The 15230-nt window shown below is 44.2% G+C and overlaps 1 protein-coding gene across 2 annotated transcripts in view; it reads left to right on the top strand.

Moving 5' to 3' along the window:
* The window catches only part of MDGA2 (MAM domain containing glycosylphosphatidylinositol anchor 2), a 691110-nt gene that overhangs the window by 419882 nt on the left and 255998 nt on the right, over positions 1-15230 (top strand). For both annotated transcript variants that reach the window (XM_075065736.1, XM_075065735.1), the window contains exon 7: positions 7748-8077. In XM_075065736.1, the coding sequence (XP_074921837.1) occupies positions 7748-8077 (330 nt within the window). The remainder of the gene's footprint in view (positions 1-7747; positions 8078-15230) is intronic.

Here is a 15230-nt window from a genome sequence, read left to right as displayed (position 1 = left end):
TAACTCAATCAGATCTAGCATGGGTGTGTCTCTTCCACCCCTCGCTCAGAGTGTGGACAAACCCACAGAACACCTCAACTGTTTAAAGAGCGCTCTCTACCTATCGCTCTGTAAATTGCCAGTAGAGGTGCTTGGGAATATGTAGCATAGTTCTGGATTTTGTAAGGCCGATAAAAGCTGTTGGTGGGCGTGTGCGCTACAAATCACACGTCTGGGCAGCAATTACATCAGTTTTTCGCACCAGCAGATGACTGTCTCAAACCATTTATAGATAACAAGATAAAGCAAAGTTGCTCTCCCGCTCTGACAAGATGCTCACAGACATGATCAACGTTCAAACAGAACTACAGCTGGTTGGGAACAGAGCTTCAAACCAAGTGGAGTCTGACTGTGCGTTCAAGGTTCAAATTAGTATTTTGCACCGTTCTGCTACTGAATATTGCCATTGCTGGTGGTACCAGAAAAACAAGGCCAAGCATTCCCCCACTCCCCTGTGTCAGCTTAGAAGGCAGGCAGTGGCCAGTAAACCATTGTGTCAAAGCTTGCAAATTGTGCAGCAGCTAATGAATTCAATCACTCTGTTTGATGCTATTCAAATATCTCAAAATATGCATTTTCAAGATATTAAACATTTTGATGGATTAAAGGAGCATTTGGGTTGATTGGGGTGGGGGAGATAAGATATATCTGAATGCAAATAGGCTTTAGTTGAGACAATTTCAATGTATTTCATAACTTTGAAATGTAATTAACTGCGAAAACAGTTGGGGAAGAGGGGAGAAGATCGCTTCCCCGGTTTCTATTTGATCACATCACAGTTTTTCAGAGACAGACTGACAATTTCTTGAACTGATTCCAAAGCGCACAGGGCAATTATGGACATTTGCCATATTTCCAGCACTTTTTGTTGACAGTGTGCAGAAAACCTTGCCAGGACAGTGATATTGTAAGCATGTCTCCAGGGCCCCAGCTCCCAGACTCATGTGATTACGTCCAGATCTAAGTTTTCTTTCTTTTTAAATATGGTGCCAAACCCTAAGGGCTGTGAAGAAAAGCTTGCCCTGAATGTAACTGATGTAGCGACAAAACAAAACAAGCAGTGCACTCCTGGGCAGAACTCAGGGCAACCGTGGGTACATCAGTACGTCTGCTATTAGGTATTGGGGTCATTGGAAAGGATTCAAATCTGGACCTTCTCAAAGAACAGTGCACTAGGAATGGACAAAGAGATGTTAATTTGGGCTCCTCGGTGCATGCAAACCCTGAGACCTTATTGAAAATATAGCTGTTAATAAACTTTCACGTGATAGGTGATACTTCAACTCCTGACAGATGGAGGGGAAATGCTTCTGAGAGAGGGCAGTATATGGACAGAAAACTTAAATGCCCTGACGACCATCAGAGGCATTATCCAGCCTGTGGATCGGGGATTCTGCACCTCAGATCTTGGAGTAGGCTTTTGCTTCCTGTCCCTACAGAAGGTCCAACAGCCCATGGAGAAATCCCCTGAATCTAGCTCAGTGCAACAAGGGTCGGAATATTGGCACAGAGACTGCACACTTCAGGGCTATTCACTGCCCTCACTGCTCTTCCAGCCATTGGGACTGAAAGAATCTTCCGCAGGAGTCGTGCAGACTTGGGAAACCTGCCTTCACATGCCCATGACCCTCCTCTCAGGGAAACGTTTGCAAGTGTGGAGGAAGAGTCTTCATAAGTTAATATTGATGATGAGCATTAGCTTGCCCGGGGAAGAAAGTAGTTAGTGAATCCCTAGGCTTTCCCCCTATGAGGGTATGTGTCCTTTTCCTTCCAGCTATAATAGGGACTGGGCTGGGCAGAGTGCAAGCCAAAAGCTCTGCAATGAAGCAGAGAGGGAAAAAGATGAGATTACAGATGACACTGTCCTCCTTATTCTCATGACGTTTCTTGCTCAACACTAGATGAAAGTGACTCTTTCTGTGATTCTTTACCATGAGAACCTGGCAACCTCCTAAAAACTAGCACCCAGGAGGGGCAGAGTCTTTTGGCGGAGTGAGGAAGTTTTTGTGGGCAAGGAAGGTGTGGCTGCCTGCAGAGTGTCAATATATCTGGACAATTGTCCCTCAAAAATGTTTAGAACATGGAAAGTTTTGATTATTGCTCTTGGCTCTTTTACAACCTGAATGTGTGACTAGAACGGCCCCATGTAACCAGCACATTTAATAGGAAAGGAATTAACTTTAAGGCAAATGAATCAATTTCCAACACAGCCTTTGAACAGCTAATGGTGGAACTAAACTGTCTCCCCCTGCAGGTGAGTGAGGTTAGGGAGCTGTAGATGTTGATTGGTTAACAATGGTACTTAATGCTTCAGGGCTACGATTATAAAACCAAGATTGTTCCTCTCATGTTGTCAAGAGAGGCATAGCGCAATGGCAGTGCAGGTTTTGTGAGGCTCCCGGAGAACGCGACCAGAGAGAGTGAGTGTCATAAATAGATAGGTAAGGTAAGGGTTAAGTTTCTTTTACCTGGAAAGGGTAACCAAACACCTGACCAGAGGACCAATCAGAGAACTGGATTGTTTAAAGAGTCAGGGCGGGAATTGGGATACTCAGGGTCTTTTTTGTTTTCTCGGCTGTGAGTAAACAAGTTTCCTCCTAACTCTTCTTATTCACATATTATACCAAAGTCTGTGAGTAAAAGGAACCCCCAAAGCAATTCGGCTATGAGAGCTTTGGTTGTACGAATAGATGTGGATGCTGTCTTTTGTTGTTTCTCGGCTGTGAGTTAACAAGCTTCCTCCTAACTGCATCTTATCTCCAAGTGTCTCCTACACATCTGTGAGTACAAAGGAACCCCAAGCAATTCGGCTATGAGGAGCTTTGGGTTGTATTCATGTTAGGGGATTGGTTGGACTGGTTTAATCGGCTATCTTTAAATCAGACTGTTTTTCATATTTTCTTATAAGCAAAGAGCCTGTATTGAGTTTCTTAATGCAAGATTATTGTTTTATTTCTTTCTTGTTTTTCTATAAAGTTTTCTTTTTAACCTGGTGAAAGTTTCTTTTCTATGAGGCAGAGGGGGGAGGGAAATCCCAAACTCGGTGCCTCATCTCCCATTGTCCAAGGCGGAAAGGCTATAGAACAAAGGAGGGGGAATTTCTTGTGTGAGCTGACTAGGCCATACCTAGCCTCGGGGAAGCTAGATTGCTTCTCCGGTTATATTCAAGGAGCGAAGCGTAGCATTGCACCGGCTAACCCAGGAAAGGGGGGGAAGCTGGAGAAGAGAGAGAGAGAGAGACCCAGGGCTCTGGTCTTTGGGGGTCCCCAAAGGAAGAGTGTGGAACCAAGAGAGGAAAGGGGGAGGTCAGGCCTCTCAATTTAAATACCTGACCTGGTGGCAGCGAAATTATCCAAGCTGGTAGTGAGCTTGGGGGGAGTTCAGGTAAGCCCCCAAATTTTGGACGCAAAAGTCCAGGTTTGGGACAGGACCAGATTGTGGACGCTAAAATCCAGGTCTGGGACTGGGAGGCTAGATTACCACAGTGAGAGGAGCGGCATTCTGGTTAACCAAGTGTAAAACTGAGAGTCCTTGTTGCTGTTAGCGATGGCTGTGATGCTTGCTGAGAGGCTAGGGAAGCGGGGTGGCATGTGAAGGGAGAGCCTCGTGTGTGGAGAGCAGAAGGGAGAGGAGGAGGCACAGAAGCTTTCACTAGCTCCAATTTTATAGGATCTATAGGCTCCTGTAGTTTCTGCCAAGAAACACAGTGTTTCAGCACCCAGTTTCTGTGCCTCTGAATCTCCTTTGAGAGAATGGTTTGGCTAAGGTGGGTGTTGTACAGCAACCCCTGGGACCTACCTGACAGAAAACTTCTTCTGTCATTACAGTAGTTTTAGAAATATAGGATTTGCCATAGCAGGGCTGAACATTGTCTGCTCCAGGTCCAATATCCTGCCACTGGTTGTTGCTAATACCTGATGCTTTCGCATAAGTAAAAATAAGACAACAAACCAAACAGCACCTCACTTGCTGGTAGCCAACTATGCAATGTAGTACGTGAGCAATGAAAGGAGTGTTCCTGACCCATGAGGCTTATGGCCTGAATCCTTTTCTCCTTAGTTTACAGATGCTTTTATGGTTTTAGCCAAAACCGGGAATGGATGATATTTAAAACTTTCTTTTCAACTTTGCTATCCATTTGCTGGGAAAGAGAAATGGCTAAAACTCACTATGTGCTGACAAGGAAAAAAAGATTCGGAATTGAAACCATCTTGGTGATTTTACTACCAAACAGAGCTGACTGAATTATTCCTTAAATCATTAGCTTACCTTTCTTTTTCTCTATTTGTTACATCCATGTATGTGTGGGAAATGGTATTTGAACAAATTGCAGCAGCTGACTACAAATGTTCATTTTGACAGTTTTCAGCTTCTTTATTTGTTGTGTGGGATTGGTCAGCTAAGTCAATGCGCCAGTTTCTGCTTCCTATGCGGTTGACTGCAACTTTTAAACAGAGGAACAAATGATGAATAATTACTAACATAGTCTGACATGAATTTTTTCATACTAAAATTCATGAATCTTTCAAGATTCAGAAATACTTAATTAGAAACCCAGCAGCCATCCATATACCTTAACAATGAACTACATGAGTTTCCAAATAACCTCTTGTGTTCTCCAGCCTGTGCTGCAAACAAACCAATTCTTTCATTCTCTAATTAAAATGGTTATGCTATTTCACCAACCAAAGTTTGTCACTGTGTCTCTCTGGGTCTATTGCCTGTGTGTTTGTCCATCTCTTTCTGTTTGTGGACTGTTATCTGGATTTTGAAAGATTTTTAGATTTGTGGGTAGAGAATGAAAAAAAAGAGAGAAGTTAAAAAATACAATTAAAATATCATCAAGGAAGTTTCAGCTCTTTTATCGCTGTAGAAAGTGGTAAAAATTGTAATTCTGCCTCACTTTGGTTAGCTGCAAAGCAGTTTTATTCCAAGAGTTACTGAGCTAAGGACAGAGAGTCTGAATTAGCATTTTCAGCACTTCATAAACAGCTGACAAGGGATGCTCCTAGCTTGCTTTGTACCTCATAAGTTCATTTCCATTTCATATTGTTACGCTTTCTGTATATGAGCAAACTGTTTATTACCCAAAGTATGGTATCCTGACAAGAAAATTTTCAGTACACAGCCTTTACCGTTTGTAACGATGTCACACTTCATTTGCTGTAAGCATCTAAATACATGAGGCCAGATAGCAGAGAATGCTGCTGTGTGTCCTAATTTCACCTCAGAATGCTCCATGCATGAAGCAGTGTATGGGCAGTCACCGGAATAAAGGGGGGAAAACAAAGGAACTTTTCACTGTGATAAAAAGTCACATAATGCAGCAGAAATGTCAGATTTAAATACTTGTCTTCCAATTTTTGTGTTTAGCCTGAATATTTGTTTATAAAATTTGCAACTGGTATTTTCCTTGTGGGGCTTTTCAGTTTGACACAGAATATATAGAGATATATTCTGAGAGAGAGAGAGAGAGAGAGAGAGATTATACAAGTAGCATTTACATGCAGTATATCAGAAGTTATGCATATTTAAAGAGCTTAATTGTTGACTCTGGAACATCTTCCAAAAATTAGCATTGTACCAGCTGCTTTGCTAATTCCAATTGCTACAGTTTCAGGATAGTTTTATGTTTGCTTTAAACAAAAATTTTGAAAATGGATGTCTGAAGTATGGCATCAAGTTGCTTTTTTATGGATGTGATACAGCATGGCCAAAGGGCAGCAGGAGAGGATTAGAAGGGAGCCTTATTCCCTGTGAGGGGAAGAAAGTTTTCTATAGATTAACTAGAGCACCTGCAGTCAGTGAATGATAAAAACCCCTGCTTCAATCGGACAGTGTGGGAGTTGGAGCAGAGAAGAATGGTGTTGTTGGAACAGAGAACAGTTTGAAGGGAAGCAGAGGAAAGTTTGGAGGAGTGCTGTGGTGGGTTAAGAAGTCCAAGACCCTAGATAAGGGGCACCAGGCTTGTGCAGAGGGAGGACAGGAACCCCCCCCCGCCCCCCAGGAGAGGGAAGTAGCCCAGGGGAAGGAACCGCCAGTTCAAGTGGTTCACCACTATCCTCAGGGCCCCTGGGCTGGGACCTGGAGTAGAAGGTGGGCCCAGGTCCCTCCCTGTCCACTCCCCTCCTCAAGGACACTAGTGGGGAAATTAATATTCCAATTCAGGAGCAAAAAATGGCGCCCTGAACATCCCCCAAAGGAGAGAAAGCGTGAGACCCATCGTAATAGTGCTGGCAATTTGCCACAATGTCAGATTGCTGAATTTGTGTAAATAACTCTCATTGGTTGAAGATTGTCCTGCCCCATGAGAGTGTCATGGGGTAGCAGTTAGCATTCTTGGATGGGACCTAGGGCGTCTGAGTTCTAATGCTGGCTCTGACACTGTCTCCTTAAGCCCTCGTTTAATTTCCGTAACTCAGGTTCCTCCTCTGTAAAACTGGGACAGTACTTCCCCTCGTTGGCTGGAGGGTTGAGAATTAATTACTGTACTTAATTCTTGTCCCAGTGAATTGAAGAAAATAACTTAATCTAAAACACCCCAAAACCTGTTGATGCTTGTGGCAAGGTCCGTCACTGCAATTTCTGGCCAACATTCTGTTCCTAGCCATGTGCACATATATTGGCCTCACTTCACTTCGACAGGCACTGCCCCACCAGGGATAGGCAGCCCACTTCACCCGTTGGAAGGGCATGCTGTGTTTGTACAACACTGACAGACCCTTGGTCGTCGGGATTGAACCTGGACCTCTGGAACTTAGTACATGAGTCTCTATTGCAGGAGCTAAAAGCCAACTGGCTCTTTGCTAAGGCTACCAATTGAACTCGTTTAATTCTCTCTAAGTGGTCTCAGTGCTGCTAGATAGGACCGAGCGCCACACCCAGGAGGAACCCTGGGAGCACCCAGGGAGCACCACACCCAGCCTCTCATGCGGAATACACTGGGGAAGGGCAGCTTTAAATTGCTGCTGCGACTTCAGAACAGACCCACTAATGGAGGCTGCTCAGAAGATGTATCCGTGCTCCAGGTGTGCATCTTACCTGGCCACTTCTGGAGCTGCAGTTTCTGGTAGGGGGATCCTCATTGGGACAAGCCTATGGAGGCTGCAGCCTGTATGAGTGAGGGGTGAATCCAGGCCACTGGTGGGGGAAGGAGCCACATGTGTGTACCTCAGGGAGGATTTTAGCCTAGGAGTTTGTTTGCCTTTTTCCCATGTAGCAAAGTGGCAAAGGGCTGTTCTGCACAGCTGTGTCTGTCCACAGACAGATTTGAGATGACACTGCTGATCATTTCAGTGACATTAGATTGATGTGTGTGTTTTCTTATCTTCAGCAAGCTTATCTTCGGGACTCTGCTAGGGCAGTGGAGTGGGGGGCATGGATCTACCTAGAGCAATACATAGTCAAAACTGAGGAATCTTGAATTGTTTTTATTACCCTTCAATTGCCAGCAGCTCAGCCAGATTTATTTACTGTATCTATTCCTTGCTTGCATGACAACAGTGGTGAGAGCTTTAGCCATGCATATGTATGCCACAGTTATGAGTCTGATCCAACTAACGTTTAATCCACGTGTTCCACTTTATGCACATTGAGTAGTTTACCGTGACTTCATGTGCATGGGTATACCAGTTTGCAGGATCAGGGTCTCGGATTGCAAGAGCTGTACCATATTAGACTAACTGTGGGCATGTTTTTTATATTTTAGCCTTAAAAAAAGGCCGGTTTTGGATCACGCCTGACCCCTATCACAAAGACGACAACATCCAGATTGGGCGCGAGGTGAAAATCTCCTGCCAGGTGGAAGCTGTTCCTTCTGAGGAGCTGACATTCAGTTGGTTTAAAAATGGACGCCCGTTGCGTAGCTCAGAAAGGATGGTCATCACCCAGACTGACCCTGATGTTTCCCCTGGCACCACCAACCTGGACATCATCGACTTGAAATTCACTGACTTTGGAACGTACACCTGCGTGGCATCCCTGAAAGGCGGAGGCATATCCGACATCAGCATTGATGTCAACATATCCAGCAGTACAGGTAAGGCTGCTCCCTTGCACTTGGACTTTACAGTTGTGGCTCTTCCTCAGTGCGTATGCAAGAGAAGAGGAATGAACCTAGCAGGCTTCCCCATAACCTGGACTCCTGGGTCCCAGAGTGTGCTGCTCCTATGAACAGAAGGTGGAAGATTGGATGCATGGCAGATGATGCTCTTCTCCCCAAGGGGAGGTCGTGCAGCTGCTTGCATCTAATAGTAGACATTGGGTGTGGGGCAGGCAGCTGTTTTAATGCATATGTAAGGGAATACTGGAGCTCATGCTGCTTCTAGTTGGCAAAATCCCACAGGCACCCATTATGGTGTAGGTACTCAATGCATGTTCATTTCTATGTCTTACAAGAAAGTATGTCCCTCTGTTGGCAATTGTCTCAGCTAAGAGTATTTTTCAGTGCGTATGGAGTGTGTGTGTTTCTCTCTCAACTGATGGATGGCTTGTAACTCATATGAACATATAGGCATGAATATCGCAGTTTCTTATGTTTTTTACCAGTGGCTGATTTAGCGACTGACACGGTACCCCTTCTTACTGCAGCCAGAGAACAACAGAAGGCCTTAGGCTAGTATGGAATGCTTTCTGGTAGGGTCAGCTACTTTCTGCATTTGTTACCCATTATTGGGGTTTTATCAATTAGAAGGGATTTCTCCCCCAGGTATGTCAAATCAAATATGAATAGAGCAAAACTGATGATCACCTTTCCCTCATGAGTTTGAAGAAAAACCTACAACAAAGGCCCTTCAACGAGGTCCAAATGAAGGCTGCTTTATACTTTTTTATAATCTAGAAAATAGATTTTGTAATAGAAAATATTCTTTCTGCCATCACTAGGAAAAATAGGGTTGCTAGTCAATTTTCCCAGTAAAAATAAATGTGCATTTCCAGATATGTTAAAATAATAAATTTGTGTTATAGTGCAGAGGCAAAGCACGTCAGCATCATGTGCATTACAGTTCCTGTCTTTGATATGATACATGGCTACAACTTGCTTCAGGTTATGCTAGCTACCATAGACCTATAGACTTAAAGGCCAGAAGGGACTGTTCTGATCATCTAGTCTGACCTCCTGCACATTGCCAGCCACAAAACCTTGCCCACTCACTCCGGCGTTAGGCCCATAACCTCTGGCTAAGTTACCAAAATCCTCAAGTCTTGGTTGAATGACTTGAAATTGCTGAGAATCCACCATTTACTCTAGTTCAAATCAGCAAATGACCTTGCCCCTCACTGCAGGGGAAGGCGAATACTCCCTGCCCTTGTCTCTGTCAATCTGACATGGGGAAAAATTCCTTCCCAGCCCCAAAGATGACGATCAGTTAGACCCTGAGCATGTGGGTGAGACCCACCAGCCAGACACCCGGGAAAGAATTCTCTGTGGTAACTCAAAGCCCTCCTCACCTGGCGTCCCATCACTGGCCATTGGAGATATTTGCTAATAGCAGTCGTGGATGGGCCACATGCCATTGTAGGCAGTCCCACCATGTCATCCCCTCCCTAAACTTATGGAGCTCGGTCTTGAAACAAGTTAGGTTTTTGACCCCCACTGCTCCCCTATACGCTGATCTGAGGTATACTGTGGATGTCACACAGGCCACTGGAGTAAGCCATGAAAGAACACGCATCCCGGGTCCAGTTTTGCAGCAGAGTATAAAGATGTTGTGGAACAGCCTCATTCTGACCCTGCCACGCGCAGATAAACGTGCTGCCCAGTTTCTAAAAGGCTTATTTAATCTCCTCGGTAAAATGGGCCTAATAGCACTTCCCTGCCTCCCAGTGAGATGCTGAGTGTATATACACATTTAATGATTGTGAGGTGGTCAGATCCTCCTCTCCAGAGGCCTTATCCAGGTAGCTGAAATTGGGCTGGCTCTGACAAAGACGTGGAAGATTCATCTCCCCCTCACCCACCTCCCATGGAAAAATTCCATCCGCTCCTCTGCAACCATCATACCCAGCAATCAGGGTTCTGTTTGGGTTTTGTTTCACACGTGATCTGTACTGGGCATGGCTCTCATCCTGCATTTGGGTCCATCCTATCAGGAGCTTCTACCCATGTGGGTCTGATTGGAGAATCAGGGTGCACAGGAGTATGTGATTAGTACTCACGCAGTTGGTTTTATTATCTGCCATGCCCAGCAAAACACCGTTCAACTGTACAGACATTTTAGGGTCATCAGAGCTCAAAACCCCATTCTAGAAATCTCTCTGTTTTCATTGTTCAAAGGCAACCCCCCCATCAGTTTCTGTCTTTAGCCAAAATCTTATGCCAAGTGAAACCTGAAGTGAAGCACAGATTTACAGACAAAACAGTCAGTGATTCCGATACTTGGATTGCTAATGTCTATCTACATGTTTATTTATCACAAAGGCAGTGAAGACAGAGACTGCGCTTACGATGTAGTGTAGCGTGCACTCCAGTTGTACAGCTTAGCAGTGCTCATCTCACCAAACAGGACAAGAGTGAAATGGAAAGAGAGAGAAGATTGTTAGCTGGCAAAATTAAGGTTGGGTCTGATGGATGCATGTGGGAGAATGACATTCTGTGCACTCATGTGTTACCTCTCTAGCAGAAAGTTCCCACTGTGTTATCTTTACTTGCCATAGTATCATCTGGAACAGTACTGGGATAACTGAGAAGCATCCATCAGATGACCATCCCTGTAAGCTTTTCATAATTTCTGCAGGCAGTGATGAATTATGTCAGTACTTAGGTTCACTCTCCCGTAACATGCAAGACAAACAGAAAGAGGGAGGAAAAATTATAATTCAGAACCAGTCTTCCTTAATGTCTTAAAAGACATTGTCTATTTGTATGACTTCATCATCCAATTACGGGAAGCTTGAAAGTGTTTCAATCTGAATTTGAAGGTCATTAGTGATTCATCAAGATTCATAACTGCTGTGATAGCGATGAACATAAGGTCCATGCACAAACACATTGTCCAAGTGCCAGAACTGCGCATTGCTGTCCTAGACATCTTGCTGTTTATCAATTATCTGACTTTGGACATCATCCTGCATTCCTTACTCTGGCAGGATTCCCACTGCTGTCGAAAGGGGAGGACACAAAACCTCATGCGCTGCATTGCAAAGAAGGGAAGAGTTTGCTGAAGCTAACTTTCATGGGATGTGCTGTTTCAGCCTCCCACCAGTCAGAAATGGGTAACAGGACAAGGGGACATGACACATTTCTGGAGCTTTTAAAATTCCAATTGTGCATCAGGAGAGAATTTCATTGGGTGTTTGTGAAATTAAAGACCCTCCCTTTCTGCAGGACAAGCGTAGTTTTAAAGATTCAGTGGTAATGGGCCAAAGCCATTACCTTTCCAGATCTATGTGATCCTAAACCATTTAGATTCCCAAATCCAATTCTGATGCAAATTAAACAGTTGACCTGCATCTCCTAAAAAACACTCCTGACCTGAGCAGCGCTTTAATGTGGCTGTGTAGTCGTGGCACCAGCACTGGGAGAGAGCTCTGCCAGCGCCATGAAAAAAATCACTCCACGAGGGGAATAGCTCCCAACGCTGATGCACTGTCTACTCTGGCACTTTACAGCGCTGAAACTCGCATCGTTCCTAGGGGTGTTTTTTCACACTCCGAGTGAGAAAGTTGAAGCGCTATGAAGTGCCAGTGTAGACAAGTCCTTACTAAATTCAAGATGTACCATGTCCACTGCTTCCTCCCTGTCCACAAGGCTTGACACTCTGTCAAAGAAATCTATCAGGTTGGTTTGCCATGATTTTTTCTTGACAAATCCATGCTGACTGTTACTTATCACCTTCAGTCTCCCTGGACACACAATAGCAGATTTAAAGGAAGCCATCCTGCAGCAAAAAAACTTCAGGACCAGACTTCAAAGAAAAACTGCTGAGCTTCAGTTCATCTGCAAATTTGACACCATCAGCTCAGGATTAAACAAAGACTGTGAATGGCTTGCCAACTACAGAACCAGTTTCTCCTCCCTTGGTTTNCTGCTTCTTGCTTGCATATATATATCTGCCCCTGGAAATTTCCACTACATGCATCCGATGAAGTGGGTATTCACCCATGAAAGCTCATGCTCCAGTACATCTGTTAGTCTATAAAGTGCCACAGGACTCTTTGTCACCTTTACTTATGACCTTATTATCGTCTTACTGTTCGCAAATTGATTGCTTAATTATTTGCTCAATTAAATTATCTTCCCAGATACTGAAGTTAAGCTGAGTGGTCTGTATTTCCCTGTGTTGTCCTTATTTCCTGTTTTATAGATTGGCACATGGGCGGAGTTTGGGGAGTCACAGGGGGCACCTCCCTCCCCAAACTGCAAGCTTCAGGCAGTTAGCCTGAGTATGCAAGAAGATCTGGATGACCTTGTAAATTGGAATAATAGAAACGGGATGATATTTAATAGAGCAAAATGCAAGATCATGCATTTAGGGACTAACAGCAAGAATCTTTGCTATAAACTGGGGACTTATTATTTGGAAGTGACAGTGGAGAAGAAAGATCTGGGTGTACTGGTTGATCACAGGATGACTATGAGCTGTCAATATGATGTGACCATGAAAAAAGTCTAATGCAGTCCTAGGATCATTAGGCGAGATATTTCCAGTAGAGACAGGAAAGTGTTGTTACTGTTATACAAGGCACAGTGAGACTTCATCTGGAATACTGTGTGCAGTTCTGGTCTCCCATGTTTAAGAAAGATGAATTCAAACTGGAACAAGTACAGAGGAGGGCTACTAGGAAGATCCAAGGAATGGAGAATCTACTCTAACAGAGGAGACTCCAAGAACTTGGCTTGTTTAGCCGAACCAAAACAGGCTGAGGGGAGATCTGATCGCTCTCTATAAATACATCAGAGGGATAAATACCAGAGAGGGAGAGGAGTTATTTAAGTTAAGTGCCGATGTGGACCCCAGAGTAAATGGATATAAATTGGCCATCGGCAAGTTTAGACTTGAACTTAGGCAACGGTTTCTAACCACCGGAGGAGTGAAGTTCTGCAGCAGCCTCCCATGGTGAGCAGTGGGGGCAAAAAAATTAACTGGCTTCAAGACTGAGCTTGGTAAATGTATGGAGGGGATGGTGTGACAGGACTGCCTACAATGACATGCGGGCCATTGGCGATCGACTGTAGCAAAAATCCCCAGTGTTAGATGGGGACAGTAGATGGGGAGGACACTGAGTTACTACAGAGAATTCTTTCCAAGGTATCTGCCTGGTAGTTCTTGCCCACATGCTCAGGATCTAACTGATCACCATATTTGGGGTTGGGAAGGATTTTTTCCCTGGGTCAGATTGGCAGAGACCCTGGGATTTTTTTGCCTTTCTCTGAAGCGTGGGGCATGTGTCACTTGTAGGTTCAAACTAGTGTAAATGGTGAATTCTCTGTAACTTGAAGTCTTAAAACCATGATTTGAGGACTTCAGTAACTCAGCCAGAGGTTAGGGGTCTATTACAGGAGCGAGTGGGTGAATTTTTGTGTCCTGCGATGTGCGGAAGGTCAGATACACAATCATGATGGTCCCTTTTGACTTTAGTAAGAGTATCTGAGTAAGAATAGACATTACAATTTTAAACCTAACCAGTGTTCCTTCAGTGACTTGCCACAAGGTGTCTGAACATGTTAGTATTAGAGTTAACTAGGTTTAATATTTATTTAATTTTCTTTCTTGATATCAGAATTAGATACAATGCTCCTCTCAGATAATTTCCAAGTTATTATCTGGGGGGGCGTGGGAGGAACCCAGACAAATAAACAAAAAACTTGGAGTTTTCAGTTACTTAAGTAGCCACTAGAATCACAAATAAAGCCCTCCCCCGCCTAATCTGAAATGGCACCTCTTTAGCAGGCATGGAATCCATCCCACACACATGTGCATCCCCGTTAGCCTGACTGGAGCTGCCTCCTCCCCAAATAGAAGTCAAACTATGCCTATTGCACTCATAACACAAGAATTAGGGGTCACCCAAAGAAATTAATAGGCAGCAGGTTTAAAACAAAAGGAAGTATTTCTTCACACAATGCACAGTGAACCTGTGAAACTCCTTGCCAGAGGATGTTGTGAAGGCCAAGAGTATAGCAGGGTTAAAAAAGAACTGGATATATTCATGAAGGATAGGCCCGTCCCAATGGCTGTTACCCGGGATAGGCAGGGATGGTGTCCCTAGCCTCTGTTTGCCAGAAGCTGGGAATGGGTGACAGGGGATGGATCACTTGATGATTAACTGTTCTGTTCATTCCCTCTGGGGCACCTGGCATTGGCCACTGTTGGAAGACCGGATACTGGGCTAGATGGACCTTTGGTCTGACCCCTTATGACCGTTCTTATTGATTGGCAATATAGTTGCCCTTTTCCAGTCTTCTGGAATCTCTCCCATCTTCCATGACTTTTCAAAGATAATTGCTAATGGCTCAGATATCTCCTCAGTCAGCTCCTTGAGTATTCTAGGATGTATTTCATCAGGTCCTGGTGACATGAAGACAACTAATTTGTCTTAGTAATTTTTAACTTGTTCTTTCCTTATTTTAGCCTCTGATCTTATCTAATTTTCACTGGCATTCACTATATTAGACATCCAATCACTACTAATCTTTTTTGGGGAAAAATCAAAACCAAACCAAAACATCTGTCTCATGTGGTTTGTTCTCTCTCATCCTCTTAGGAGAATTGTTCATGCACCGTTGTGTTTTACTTTGGCAGGGTTTTGCTTTTAAATGCCCATGATGCTGTGTATTTCCATTAGAGAAGGCAGGAGAAGAAGCACACTTAGCAGTGAGATTTCTGGTGATCCCTAGTTCCAGTGGGGAGTTGGTTCCACAGCCTTGGATCTGCTGGCGAGAAAGTGCTTCTCCTATACCAGTGAGCTTTGCTTTTATAGTACAAAATCCCATTTTGTCAGAGGAGTGAAGTTCGTTCCAGAACATTAGGCGAACTTCTTGAATATGCTCAGCCCAGGCCATTGGACAGCTTAAAGATAAGGGCCCGTCTTGCAGTGGTAAAAAAAGAGGGCACATCTTCTCAAATCCCTGGCTCTGAAACTGGCAGGCTTGGCCAGCTGTGTGCAGCTGGACTGAACTTTGCCTGACCACTGCTGCAGAAGCTGAAGCAGAAGTATCCTCTTAGGAAACATCCTAGTTCTGCGGCTGT

This window comes from Chelonoidis abingdonii, chromosome 4, assembly GCF_003597395.2.
Source record: "Chelonoidis abingdonii isolate Lonesome George chromosome 4, CheloAbing_2.0, whole genome shotgun sequence".
NCBI lineage: Eukaryota > Metazoa > Chordata > Testudines > Testudinidae > Chelonoidis > Chelonoidis abingdonii.
The sequence above is the reverse complement of the archived record's forward strand: the minus strand, read 5'-3'. Positions and strand labels throughout refer to the sequence as shown.